This window comes from Mauremys reevesii, linkage group 9, assembly GCF_016161935.1.
Source record: "Mauremys reevesii isolate NIE-2019 linkage group 9, ASM1616193v1, whole genome shotgun sequence".
Taxonomy (NCBI): domain Eukaryota; kingdom Metazoa; phylum Chordata; order Testudines; family Geoemydidae; genus Mauremys; species Mauremys reevesii.
The window spans coordinates 81,360,303-81,375,184 of record NC_052631.1 but is presented as its reverse complement, the minus strand read 5'-3'; the positions used below and the strand labels follow the sequence as shown (position 1 = coordinate 81,375,184).

At 45.4% G+C, this 14,882-nt stretch overlaps 1 protein-coding gene across 1 annotated transcript in view; it reads right to left on the bottom strand.

Annotated features, from left to right (window-relative positions):
- LOC120371357 (rho GTPase-activating protein 20-like) overlaps positions 1 to 14,882 on the bottom strand; it is a 62,139-nt gene that overhangs the window by 27,570 nt on the left and 19,687 nt on the right. Inside the window, exon 2 of the mRNA XM_039487009.1 lies at positions 5,608 to 5,690. Within this exon, the coding sequence (XP_039342943.1) occupies positions 5,608 to 5,690 (83 nt within the window). The remainder of the gene's footprint in view (positions 1 to 5,607; positions 5,691 to 14,882) is intronic.

The window sequence follows — 14,882 nt, the reverse complement described above, 5'->3', positions numbered from 1 at the left end:
TTTCTCTTTTTTGACTCAGTGTGATATGGGAGGATGGCGGGGATGGTTGAGGGAGGGAAGCAAAAGCATTTCTGAGACCACATTACTTGGGCAAGAGACGTAGGTGACGGTATTTCTGCCATTTATTTTAAACCACCCTAAAACATTGGCTTCTGTCTGAACATTTCACAAAAGCAGGACTTACTCCCAAGCAGTTAAATACAGGGTGAAAGGAAACTGCTGCTCTTGGAAAGGGCTGCTTGGTGCAAAATGTAAATCACTTAAGTTTTTATCTTTTAAACAAATATTTATTTTAACTAAACAAATCACTGCAGCAATGTTATTTATGAGGGTGTTATCAGAGCCAAACAGAGAAAGAGCATGGCATTCCTTGATCTGTCCTCTAATTGTTACACTGTGCAGGGTGGGGAGAAACTGCCTGAGCTCTAAGATGGTTATTCTCTCATCAAAGGGCTGTGAGGCTTGACTACTGTACAGCACTTGATATTTCAGCACAGGAGTTGGAAGGTCAGTGTGTTCATACTTGACTATAAACACTGGAAGTCTGGGTGCTTTATCTCTGAAGAAACTAAAGTCAGTGGGGGCACTGGATGGCTCCAGACCATGTAAGTGGGAAAGGGAGCTTTTCGCATGAGGTCACCAGTTAATACATCGCCCAGGTTGGTAGCAAATGAAAGCTGTTACCATCTGAAAAGTGACTTGTTTGAAATGAGTCTAGAGAAGTCTGTCCAGTTCCTAGCGGAAATGTGCCCGTAGCTCATAACCAACCATTGTATTGACAGTTTCAGCAGAGAAGGCGAGGACAGAATGGGTCACAAACTGAATTCCCATCTCTCCCCTTGAGTGGCTGGGCATGGGAGCACATTGGTGGAATGGTACAGAGAGCTCACTGCACCTGCTCTGAGCATAGGCGCTGACTGCATGCGTGGGTGCTCCGGGGCTGGAGCACCCACTGGGAAAAATTAGCAGGTGCTCCACACCCACCAGCAGCCAAGCTCCCCCCGCCTCTTTCCTGACTCCTCCCTTGAGTGTGCCGCGTTCCCGCTCTCCCCCTCTCTCCCAGCACTTCCGCCAGCCACCAAACAGCTGTTTGGCGGTACTCCAGGAGGGAGGGGAAGGAGCAGGGACACAGTGCGCTCAAGGGAGGAGGTGGGGAAGAGGCGGGGCTGGGGCAGCGACTTGGGGAAGGGGGTGGAAGGGGGGTGGTGTGGAGGTGGAGCAGGGGTAGGAAGAGGCAGGGCGGGGTTGGGGAATTGGGGGAAGGGGTGGAGTGGGGGCAGGGCCAGGGGAAAAGTGGGGGTCGAGCACCCACCACTGGAGCAGGAGTCAGCGCCTATGGCTCGGAGGATAACTAACCAGGGCTGCCAACCCACCCTCTCTCACAGCACCTGCATTCACTTCCAAAGCTTATGCCTTTGGTATCACTGCCCATCCCTACCCCTCTTGCTGGGAGACTGAATAATTGTCTCTGTGTGTTCCTCTCATCTGGGTGCCATTAGGATGTTTGTTCACCAATGCGAGAAGCTTAGGTAACAAAATGGAGGAACTGGAGCTCCTGGTCCGGGAATTGAAACCGGATATCGTAGGAATAACAGAAACATGGTGGAACGGTAGCCATGACTGGAGTACAGGTATGGAAGGGTATGTGCTGTTTAGGAAAGACCGATGCAAAGGTAAAGGTGGGGGAGTAGCACTGTATATCAATAATGAGGTAAAATGTAATGAGATAACTAGCGCTGCAATGGACAATACGGAGTCTGTTTGGGCAATGGTCACATTGGGGAGGAAAACTACCAGAGCCTCATCCAGGATAGTGATTGGGGTGTGCTATAGACCGCCGGGATCTAGCTTAGAGATGGATAGGGAGCTCTTTAATGTTTTTAAGGAGGTAAACACTAATAGGAACTGCTTGATCATGGGGGACTTTAACTTCCCGGATATAGATTGGGAAACAAATGCTAGTAATAATAATAGGGCTCAGCTTTTCCTAGACGTGATAGCTAATGAATTCCTTCATCAAGTGGTTGCTGAACCGACGAGGGGGGATGCCATTTTAGATTTGATTTTGGTGAGTAACGAGGACCTTGTTGAGGACATTGTTGTAGGGGACAACCTTGGCTCGAGTGATCATGAGCTAATTCGTTTCCAAATAAATGGGAGGATAATCAATAGTGCATCTGAGACTAGGGTGTATGATTTCAAAGGGGCTAATTTTACTAAATTAAGGCGACTAGTTAGGGAAGTGGACTGGGCTAACATATTTAGGGATCTAAGGGCAGATGACGCCTGGGGTTACTTCAAGTTGAAGTTGCAGGAGTTGTCAGAGGCATGTATCCCGAGAAGGGTGAAACGGCTCGTAGGTAGCAGTTTTAGACCGAGCTGGATGAGCAAGCGTCTTAGAGGGGTCATTAAGAAAAAGCAGAAAGCGTACCAGGAGTGGAAACTGGGAGGGATCAGCAAGGAAACCTACCTTATTGAGGTCAGAGGGTGCAGGGAAGCTGTGAGAAAGGCAAAGCGACGAGTGGAGATGGATCTAGCGAAGGGGATTAAAACCAATAGCAAACGGTTTTTAGCCATATAAATAGGAAGAAAACCAAGAAAGAAGAAGTGGGACCGCTTAAAACTTTAAATGGAGTGGAGATTAGGGATAATCTTGGAATGGCACAATATCTGAACGAATACTTTGCCTCTGTCTTTAATGAGGCTAATGAAGGGCTAAGGAATAGTGATAGAGGACCGATGGGAATGAAGATATGGGGGTAGACATTACGGTAGCTGAGGTAGAAGCCAAACTGGAACAGCTTAACGGAAGTAAATCGGGGGGCCCGGATAATCTTCATCCTAGAATATTAAGGGAATTGGCGAGGATATTGCTAGCCGTTAGCGATAATCTTTAATAAATCCCTAAATTCGGGATTGTACCGACTGACTGGAGATTAGCTAATGTAGTTCCTATATTCAAGAAGGGGAAAAAAGTGACCCGGGAATTATAGGCCTGTTAGTCTAACATCTGTAGTATGCAAAGTCATGGAAAAAATCTTAAAAGAGAGAGTGGTTCGGAGCATGAGGCGATGGCAACTGGGATAGATTACAGCATGGATTTACGAAAGGTAGATCGTGCCAAACCAACTTGATCTCCTTCTTTGAGAGAGTAACAGATTTTTAGACAAGGGAAATGCGGTTGATCTCATATATATGAAATTCAGTAAGGCGTTTGATATGGTACCGCATGAAGAATTACTGGTTAAATTGGAAAAGATGGGGATCAAGTGAAAATCCAGAGGTGGATAAGGAGCTGGTTAAAGGGGAGACTGCAGAGGGTAGTATTGAAGGGGAACTGTCCAGTTGGAGGGGTTACCAGTGGAGTTCCTCAAGGCTCGGTTTTGGGTCCGATTTTATTCAATCTATTTATTGCTGACCTGGGAACCAAGAGTAGGAGTGGGCTGATAAAGTTTGCGGATGACACCAAGTTGGGGGGTATTGTCAATTCGGAAGAGGATCGGGATATTCTCCAGGGAGATTTAGATGACCTTGTAAACTGGAGTATTAGTAACAGGATGAAATTCAATAGTGAGAAGTGTAAGGTTATGCATTTAGGGATGTCTAACAAGAACTTTAGTTATAAGCTGGGGACGCACCAGTTGGAAGTAACGGAGGAGGAGAAGGACCTAGGAGTCCTGGTTGATCGCAAGATGACTATGAGTAGGCAATGTGATGTGGCGTTAAAAAGCTAATGCGGTCTTGGGTTGCATTAGGCGAGGTATTTCTAGTAGGGATAAGGAGGTGCTAGTCCCGTTATATAAGGCGCTGGTGAGACCTCATTTGGAGTATTGTGTGCAGTTTTGGTCTCCTATGTTTAAGAAGGATGAATTCAAACTAGAACAGGTACAAAGAAGGGCCACTAGAATGATCCGAGGAATGGAAGGCCTTTCGTATGAAAGGAGACTTGAGGAGCTCGGTTTGTTTTCCTTAACCAAAAGAAGGATGAGAGGAGATATGATTACACTCTTTAAATATATCAGAGGATAAATACCAGGAAGGAGAAGAATTATTTCAGCTCAGTGCTAATGTGGACACGAGGACGAACGGATATAAACTGTCAGTCAGGAAATTCAGGCTTGAAATTAGACGAAGGTTTCTAACCATCAGGGAGTGCAATACTGGAACAGTCAACCGAGGGAAACAGTGCGGGCGAAGGACCTCCACGACTTTAAGATTAAGCTAGATAAGTTTATGGAGGGGATGGTATGATAGGATAACGGGCTTAGTCAATAGGTCAATTATGTGCCTGGTATGATGTAACCTTTTCCAGAGGGTTTGGCTGGAGAGTCTTGCCCGCATGCTCGGGGTTCAGCTGACCGCCATATTTGGGGTCGGGAAGGAATTTTCCTCCAGGGAAGATTGGCTATGGCCCTGGAGGTTTTTCGCCTTCCTCCGAAGCATGGGGCAGGGTTCACTTGCTAAGGAGTGGGTGGATCGGCTTATGTGGCCTGCATCTTGCAGGAGGTCAGACTAGATGATCATAATGGTCCCTTCTGATCTTGAATTCTATGATTCTATGATTCTATGATTTTGATTCTTCCCGTTTTCTAGATTTGATTAAGAGTTTCCAGACTCAAACCATTGCCTGTGATTGTAGTGAAAGTCCCATGTGGGCCCTGACCCTGATCTCTCCTAAGCAAGTTGGCAAGTGACTTCAGCAGGAGCAAGCCCAGCCCCTAAAGGGCTTCTCTGTATCAAGAGACTCTGTTTTGACACTTGCCAATGCTGTTTTTCACCGATGGCTGCACATCACTGGCACCAATAACCAAGGACAGAGGAGTCCTTCAAGTGAAGGTCTGCTTTGGGCAGCTTGTATTTCCAAAGTTTGCTTCTGTCTACTTTTCCATTACATCAGTAACTTAGTTTCTTAGGACATCTCTGTTTCGGCTTCTCATACTCTTGCCTGTTGCTGGTTAGATGGCAGACTAAACAGCAATGAATCCATCAGGCAAACATTCATTGACTTCCCAGTTGGAATTACACAAAGCCGAGAGAGGGTTTATCTCATTTAGAGCAGGGCAAGAAAGTGAAACGGAGGACTGGAATTTTTGTTCTTTGTTGGTTTTTGACATTTTTTTAAAAGTAAAAATTCCTGATTTCTTTTAAGGGACTCACTGGCCATCTGTTGTTTGGCTTCCAGAGAGATTAAAGTCAGGCTGCTATGACTAACCAAATATTTATCATACGTGTGGCTTGGCTACTGACATACAAACTTCACCTTAATGTTGGCTGGTTTTCCATGCAGTAAAGGCTAGATCCTGACCTGACTTACACCAGTGTAAGCCCCGAGTGACTCCACTGAGGGCAATTGAGTTATGCTGGATTTATATCTGTGTAGGTGAGATCACAGTCTGGCACTACATGTTTTCAGCATCACATTTTTAAAGCATGTTCCAAAAAGGAAACTGGAACCCCTCCAGATGGGAGGTCTGTCCTGACACTAATGGCTCCTGGTATCGGCAGCTGAATTAAAACATGGATTAGCAAATCTATTTGATTTGATTTTTTTATTTGTAAAAAGGGGGCTAAAGGACTGGTGGGGATATTGGGGAGATGATTCCTTACCTGGAATAGGATTTGGACTTGCTTAGAGCTTTACTAATGGCAGAAGAGGTGGAGCGTCTCCTTTGGACTATGGGCTTCATTTTCTGTGGGAGAAAGATATATTCCAGTTAGTGTAACCAGCACCCGCTCTGCACTCAGTTTACCACTGCAGCTCTGTTTACTGCCTTCTGTTTTTTTATATGCAGTTTCTTTTTCTCTAGTTACCACTCACTGACCCTAGACATAGAAAGCAACACGAATCGTGCTTCCACTGAAGTTTCACTTCCTTTCCTTGCTACTCAAACGCTCGTCGGTTTTCACATTTACTCAAGAGATTCAAGATTTTCCTAACTGGAAATATATCCAGTTTTCACAGCCAAAAATCAAAGTGAGTAAGAGTAATGGGCTGAAATAGAGCAGAGGAGAATTTAGGCTGCATATCAGGAAAAACTACCTAACATTCATGTCTAGTAGACAGTGGAACAGTCTGGTAAGAGAAATAATGGAAACCCCATTTGAAACTGGACTGGACAAAGCCATGGAGAGTATATAGGGAGCAATCATTTATTGGCTGGAGAGTTGGATGAGATTACCTAATTACCTAATACCTCCTCTATTTCTAATTTCTATGATTCATGGATTCAGCATACAGCCTGTTATTAACACCCCTAAGAGTGTGTCTTTCTTCTGAACACTCATCATTTTTAATTGTCTGAACCAGAGATATCTTATCTGCCGCGTGAATGAAGTGACTATTGATCCTTGTCAGTTTGAAGGGTAAGGCCTCCAGTGAATATGTGTGTGTTGGGGACAGGTCTTTTATTTTTTCAATAAATTTTGTGCTGGGGAAAGATGCCAGATTTCCAGCCTGGTGACAAATCCTGGAATCATTAATACTACTTGTGGAGTAAAGCACTACTAACTGAGAATAAGGGTGGCAGAAAAAGTTACCTTAAACAGCTCAGCACCTCTATTTCCAGCTTTAAGGACCCAGTAGCAGAGAGTTTGTTGAGAATTATAAATCATGGGACATCGACATGGGGGGGGATGCTCAATTAGAGAGGCAATATTCCTTCTCTAATGGAACATTCCACCAGAAGGACCAGTAATGTCCCCACCATCCATGAGGTCAGCCAGGGATAAACTGGTGATCAGGGAAAGACACCTCTAAGCTCAATGAAAACACTTTTCTTGATAACATTCTTTTTGAGAATGCAGGGGAAAGTAAGTTTCTACCCTCCTTGTTTTATATAATAAAATAATACAATAAATAATAATAACAATAAAAAAGCATATTTCTTTGTATAAAGCCAAAAGCTTGTTAGCTGTTTTGCAGTCACGTAGGGTGACAAGGTCCTGCCCCCAAAGAGGTAGCACTTTAAATACAATCTGAATACATTGCATGGTCTTCCTCAAGAAGGCACCTTTTATTATCTGTCTATTGCCTAAACTATGCTCATCACCATGGTAACTGAACTCCTTTTCTCTTCCTGTAATCCCTGCCTCATTCACCACACACCTTTCATCATCTACAACAAATGAGGTGGGGAGTCCTGCAGATGAAAGTCTCCTTTACTTCACAACCCCGATTCACCCCTCAGAGCAGATCCATCCTGTGCACTGAATAAAGCAGGAGTCCTGTGGAAAAAATAGTGTGTGGTCATGTAACTAAAGACTGGATCATAATGCATATGCACAAGGGGGCTGAATTAAGGTTGCCCAGACAAACTTAATTCATGTATTTCCTAACTTTCAAGTGTGTATATATATATCATTAGTAAGGTTGCAAAGTCAAACACTGGAATATATATATATGTGTACCTCCCTCTTTCCCCTGATGTGACTCTGCTAAGCAAAGAGCCATTTCTGTCCTAAGGAGTTTCACAGAGGGAACTGAATAAAAATAACATCAGCTCAAAAATGTTTGTTTAAAAAAAGAAGAGGCCATGCTGAGAGGGAACATCTGGCTTTCAGAGGTACCCTAGTGGGATAAAATGTTCTTACAAAACATGATACAGTAAAGCAGCAGTAATGCATCATCTTAGGGAGGGGAGACTAGGAGGGGAGACCAGGGTTGGGGGTGGGCTCCAGCAGTCTTCAGTTAGAGATGTGACTAGAGTTAATGCAGTAGAGCAGGGGTGGCCAACCTGAGCCTGCGAAGGAGCCAGAATTTACCGATGTACATTGCCACAGTAATACATCAGCAGCCCCCGCATCAGCTCCCACCCCCGCTCGCAGCGCTGCCCACCCACAAGCAGCCCCGCTGATCAGCGCCTTCCCCTCCCTTCCCACACCTCCTGATCAGCTGTTTCATGGCATGCAGGAGGCTCTGGAGGAGGGGAAGGAGTGAGGGCACTGCAGGCTCAGGCGCCCCCCCCGGCCCATTGCAAAGTTGGCACCTGTAGCTCCAACCCCGGAGTCGGTGCCTGTACAAGGAGCCGCATATTAACCGCATGTGGCTTCTGAAGAGCTGCATGTGGCTCCGGAGCCACAGGTTGGCCACCCCTGCAGTAGAGCATCTGTGAAGAGTTGATGTATATAGCCAACACTTCGGGGCACAGAAAATAATGTATCACCTAAAACTGTTTTAATAATATTAAATGAACCTGGCCCCTTTCAGCCCCCCAAAATCTCAAAGCACATTACAAACCACTGGTATGTAAAGGAATCACCTTCCACTTAAGTGCAGTCTCATCTGTGGCATAATGTGGCAGCTAGGGTGACCAGATGTCCCGATTTTATAGGGACAGTGCCGATTTTTGGGTCTTTTTCTTATATAGGTTCCTATTACCCCTCACCCCCGTCCCAACTTTTCACATTTGCTGTATGGTCACCCTAGTGGCAGCTGTTTAGTAGTGCATATCAACACCACACAGGATAGACGGTGTGGAAGGATGTCTTACTTCAATTAAAGTTCAGGCAGTCTGAATGTAATTACCCAAAATGGAGTGTGGCCAGAATCCTTGGGAATAGCATTGTGGGTTTTTGGATAACCATACATGGTTTTATATCTTATCTGAACACCGGCAGCTCCAGCAGCACAGCAGTGTCAGAAGCACTGGATCCATATTGACTTAGCAGGAAGAGCATAACTGACCAATTCATCGACATCACTCCCAGCAGCAAGTAGGTTACTTGTGGAGGTCTCATATCCATGTAGTGACCAGGCTTAATCTGAGGTGTTATGGCTACAGGAGGATATGTCTCTCACTCACTGACTTCAGACAAAATTCTTTTGCTGTATTGAGGTTGTTTTATTTGGGTCAGGCTCTAATTCAATAAAGAAAAGGTAGCCTGGATTGGAAATCCATTTGAGATACAATGCTGGCTCTTGGCAAACTAGAAAAATCTCTTTCCCAACCCTGTACCAGAGTCATAAATTATTTTGCTGCCCTAGCCAATCACCTGTTCTGCTTCTAGTAGCATTACCCAAACACCGCAATAAGGTGGTACAATGGGCAATCTGCCAGGGGCATAGGGGGTGGACCTAACTGGCATAACTTTAGAAATATTTATGATTTGGCTCTTATCTTCCTTGCTAGATGGAAAGAAATTACTGTTCAATAGCAATATACTATAAACCCACAACTGTTCAGCTTTTCCTTTCCTTCCGGAGAGCACCGGGCTGTGCATCCCATTTTAAGGTGCATCAGACTATACCTAGGGTAATGTTTTGACTATCTCTGGTTTATAAGGGAAAGACAGCTTTGCTAATGCAATCCTCAAGAGGCTATCAGACACGGAACTAAGTCTCATAACTCCTTGGATATTCTTCCAGTGATGCACTCCCATGTGCAAAAAGTGCTCTGGACACTGCTTGTCTCTGAAGATCCTTATGCAATCCTCATCTGGCGTTTGTCAACTCCTGGAATTCTGGACTGAGCTTCTAGGAGGTCCTACCCTATGGCCTACAACATAATGGCTACCAGAGCCCTCTGACCTCATTTACCAGCATTCTTGGAGTCCAAGTAGGAACAGAATGGACTAGAAACTCCTGCTGAGGCCATTTGGAGGCTTCTACATGGGGTGGTATAGCAAGGCAGTTTTCTGGGCCAGTGATGAGCCAGGGCTACTTAGCCCCCTCAGTGTGAGGGAACAGCCTGACTCGGAGACAAAGACACTAAGAGACTCAGTTTAGTTTCAGTTTTAAGCTTTGACTAATTGGGAGCTGAGGGTATGTCTACACTATGAAATTAAGTCGATTTTATAAAAGTCAATTTTTTAGAATTCGATTTTATACAGTCTTTTGCGTATATCCACACTAAGCGCATTAAGTTGGCGGGGTGCGTCCTCACTACCACGGCTACCATCAACTTACAGAGCGGTGCACTGTGGGTAGTTATCCCACAGTTCCCACAGTCTCCGCTGCCCATTGGAATTCTGGGTTAAGCTCCCAATGCCTGATGGGGCAAAAACTTTGTCGCGGGTGGTTTGGGTACATGTCATCAGGCTCCCCCCTCCCTCCCTCCTTCCGTGAAAGCAATAGCAGAGAATCGTTTCATGCCTTTTTTCCGGGGTCTCGTCCGCCGGACCTGCTCAGCTCGCTGCCTCCCTGGATGATCGGAACCCCAGGCAGGCAGTGGGCTGAGCGGGGACGGCGGAGGGAGCCCCAGACCAGCAGTGGGCTGAGCAGCTCAGAGTGCTGCCAGTCTGAGGCTCTGTCCACCAGCTCCTGCCAGCCGGGGGTCCCGCTCAGCCCCGCTCATCTGGCAGATCTAGATGAGGTCAATCGGGGTGCCTGGACAGACATGGCTATCCTCCTCTTAGAGCACCGAATGGGAGTGACTCCAGGTCATTCTCTTCTTTAAGTTTCGTCTCATGGAGATTCAGTCCTGCCTGAAATATCATGCGAGCTGGAGGCTTCTGCCTCAGGCTGCTCTCTCAGATGGCATTACCACGCGGTCGTACCTACCCCAGCCTGCCCCTTGCTCCCACGGCTCATGAAGCCTAGACAGTAGTAAGGAGCAGTTCAACTTGTGGAATGACAAATCCAGAACAACAGATTGCACTCTATGGGCCACGTTAAGATTATTTCAGAGTCCTAGATAGCATTTAGTCCCTATAAAAGGTTCATGAAAATTCCCCCCCCTAACAAAAATGTTAATTTATCAAAGCAGCTGAAAGGGTAAGGAACCCGGGACTATAACTTAGAGAGAGCTTCCATATAATTTAATTCATAATTGATATAATTCAAAGTAAAATTTCACTGCACAGTCTGTTCTAAGACTAAAAATGCAGGGGAGGAGTCAGAAAAAGGAACAGTGGTTTTGAACTGGGGACATTTTGAGTGTTAGGTGAACATGATCACCACCACACGACTGGGCTTTTGCATGTTAGGTGACTGTGATAACCACTACACTACAGGGCTTCTCTTTTTTTGCCACAGGCTTTGCTGAATGCACAGGAATGTTTTCTCTAGCTACAGAAGCTACCTAATGCAATGTCTATATCTATGGCCTTCCTGCTCATAAAGCGGTCATGCCCCCGCCCTAGGCTGACACAGCGCGGACACAACGCTGTGCATGTGACACAACGACCTGGCTCGGGCAGGATCGCTAGTGAGGCATGATACTTTTGCCGTTAAGTAAACACAGCAGTTCTTTCCTGGCCTCTGCCACTGAATGCCTCCATGCATTACGCTGTGCCCTATCAGTGTGGGAGGACTGCACAAGCTCGGAAAACATGTCATCGCGAGTGCGTTTTTTTCCGCCTTCTAATCTGCGATGACCTCAGGGACAGAGATGATAGGGGGAGCGTAGAAACATTCTAGGGGGACTGCATGGTCACCTGTGCTGCTGAGTGCTGCTGAGTTCGCCATGCTGGCCAAGCAGGAAATGAGATTCAAAAGTTCCCAGGGCTTTTTCTGTGTACCTGGCTAGTGCATCTGAGTTCAAAGTGCTGTCCAGAGCAGTCACAATGGAGCACTCTGGGATAGCTCCTGGAGGCCAATACCGTTGAATTGGGTCCACACTACCCCAAATTAGACCCAGCGATGCCGATTTCAGCACTAATCCCCTCATTGGGGGAGGAGTACAGAAATCGATTTTAAGAGCCCTTTAAGTTGACAAAAATGGCTTCGTCGTTTGGATGGGTGCAGGTTTAAATCGATCTAACACTGCTAAATTTGACCTAGACTCGTAGTGTAGACCAGGACTGAGAGGCAAGCAGGCAGCACAGGGAATCTCTGATGAACTCCCCTCCCCACAAAGGTTAAAGGAGGCTTTGAAATGCTGTGGGATCTAGTGCATGGGTCAGGCAGCAATTCTAGGCCTACAGAGACCAGCGCTCCAAGTGGCAGAGACTTGACCCACCGCCAGGTCCCAAAACCCCAAAAGGACTCCCCCACTGCCTCCTCTGTGCCAGCACATTTCCCTGCTGCAGGGAGCTGCCAGGATCTTTCCTATGGCGTTCAGTAGCACTGGTCAAAAATTTTCAGTTGAAACTCTTTTCGCAATGAAAATTCATATTGTAAATGAAAATTTTAATTTCTTATGAAATTTTCCTTTTATTATGAAAAAAACTAAAAAAATTGATTTTCAATAAAATTTTGAGGTTTAAAAACATTTTTTTTATTTTATAGCTGTATCTGTGAAAAATGTTTGGTCATTGCTTTTTCATTGAAAACCCTGAAAAAAAATCTGAAAAATACTTGCTATTTTCCAATTAGTTGTACTGTCTAACATTCACTTCTAGTCCTTTTGTGGTACAGACATGGATCATTAAGCACTCATTGCTCACTCAGACCAGGAGTGATATTTTGGCACTGGTTCAGGATTTAAAATAGCAAGTCCCAGATCTCTGAGCAGTGCCATTTTTCTGTGAACATTTTATTTCCCAAGAATGCTATTACATAACTTGTGTTACTTATAGAACAAGGATATTATACAGCACACATGAAGGCTCTCTGTCATGGTCTAACTCGTAAGCATGCTAAGCTTCAGTAATAAGGTGTAGGACAAGTAGCTTTATTCAATGCATGCAACTTGACTACAGCACTGCTATAGAGAACTGACTAAACACTCCCACAGTGGCCTGTGCCTGTATGTACTGGGTGTCACGTAAAACCTGAACTGGACTCTTCAGGAGGCTGTCTATGCTTTGGTTATTCCAAAGTCCTCATACAGCACATGGACTGGTTTCTCTCTGGAAAATTACCCTCCCTTCACTATGTTCCAAATTAAATTAAAACTTAAGTAAACAGTCAAAGCTCCAGTATCTTGCTTCAGACTTGTGTCTAGTTCACAAGAAACTCCTGGAATAATCCCAGGCTTTTTTGAATCTCTGGATGAATACAAGGAGAGTTCCGAGTATTCTCTGCCTTCATCAGGGCTGGAAATGCCACAGAACAGTCTCTCCCATATGTTGAAATGAAGAGTGGAGTGGCAGCATATACATTAAAATATAGCCCAGTCAAAACAAGTTAATCTCACTTTTATCACACCAGAAACCATTTGGGTGAAGGCACAGGTCAGTTATTTTATCACAACTGGCTCTCTGGAGGTTAGTTCTCATGTATGCTATTTCATTGTGGCCCAGCAGAGTACAGGGCTATGAGGCTGAACTGCTGGACTCTTGTCCTGGTTCTGACGCTGAGTGGCCTTTCCTTCTCTAGTAACAGACGGGGGCCACCACAGATGTGATGAGGATTCATTAGTTAAAGGTGTACTTTGAGTTTCTTGGGTGATGTGCTATGGATGTTAAGAGCTGGGCTCAAGAAGTGCATAACAATAAGAATATTTATTGGTTCTACAAAAGCCAGCAACAAAGCTGTATATTCTTCAGTGCCATCTACTGGCACCTTGTCTATTAACTATTTGCATATCTCCTGACCTCTTACATATAGTGCACTCCTATGACAATAAAAGTGCTAGTTCTGAACTGGCTAAAGTGCATGTGTATCATTGCCTTCTATATGTCACAGACCCCATGCTGCTAACAACTAACAGCCATTCTCCTTTACCTCAGCTGGCAGAGGCTTATGCTTCTGAAGCAGGAGGATCTGAGTTCTACCTCCACTGTCACCACTCAGTTCCAACTGGCCCAGTGAGATCTCTGGCTTTGTTCCACAATCGTTATTTGAAAAGGTGGAGGGAAACTCTCTCCTGCATCATCTGGCATTATGTTGAGTAGCTGTTCTAGACTGAAGTGAGCACAGTTCAAATTAACCAGGCACTTGAATCTGAAAGCTGTCACAGAGAGGCAGCACGATCTCTCCTCTGTTTTGTTGCCATAGCAACAGATTCACGTTTACTCAACATACTTCCAAAGTGCTTGAACACTTGCAACACTCCAGGCTGTGTTTGTACATTACTCATCCCAGAGCTGCCAATTTTAGTTGTGTATTTCTTGGCACTGGCAAGAGTTGTGAGTCTAATATCCCTCATTCCAAACCCATGTATGGCCTACAATATCAAGTCGGCCTGCCAGCGCAAACTGGGCGTTTTTCTTACCCCCGCCCCATTGACCCCTGTGCTCAAGTGTTATTATCCAGACCTTTAACTTAGGATGGAGCAGAAGAAAAATACACCTGCTGAGTGCAGGGTTGATTTTCCTTCTGACATTGTACGGACAGAACAGACGTCAAGCAAGACATACTCGATGTGCCTGTGCCTTTATTAATGCATTCCCTGTTGGGTCACGGACTTTCTCCATCTGCCTTTCAGGAAAGAAGGACTGTGTGCTGACATCATGGAGTTGCCGCACGTTACTCAATTTCTAGAGACGATACAAAATTCAGAGTTCAGATGTGATTCCAGACCTGAGCTTCTCTAGAGTTCATGGATGTTTGGATCTGGGAGTTTCCTGCACATCTTCACTACAAAGAAATCTCACCAGGCCTAACAAGCCAAGGAGAGTCAGGCCTGGGCACTACTTGTGAATCCAGGTGCTACAGGAAGCAGTGTTGGTTAATCAATAAATGGTTGTAGAGAAGGGGGCACTCTTCTCTCTGGGTATGTCTTCACTACCCGCCAGATCCAGCGGGGATTGATTTATTGCATCTAGGCTAGACGCGATAAATCGACCCCCAAGTGCTCTCCTGTCGACTCCTGTACTCCAGTGCCGTGAGAGGCGCAAGCAGAGTCAACAGGGGAGCAGCAGCAGTTGACTCACTGCGGTGAAGACACCATGGTAGGTCGATCTAAGTACACCAACTTCAGCTACATTATTCACGTGGCTGAAGTTGCGTAACTTAGATCAGTCCCCTCCCTAGTGTAGACCAGGGCTTAGAGTCAGTTCTCAGATACTCTGGAGAGGAGAGGCTATATTGTATATAGCTAGATATATAAAATATCTAG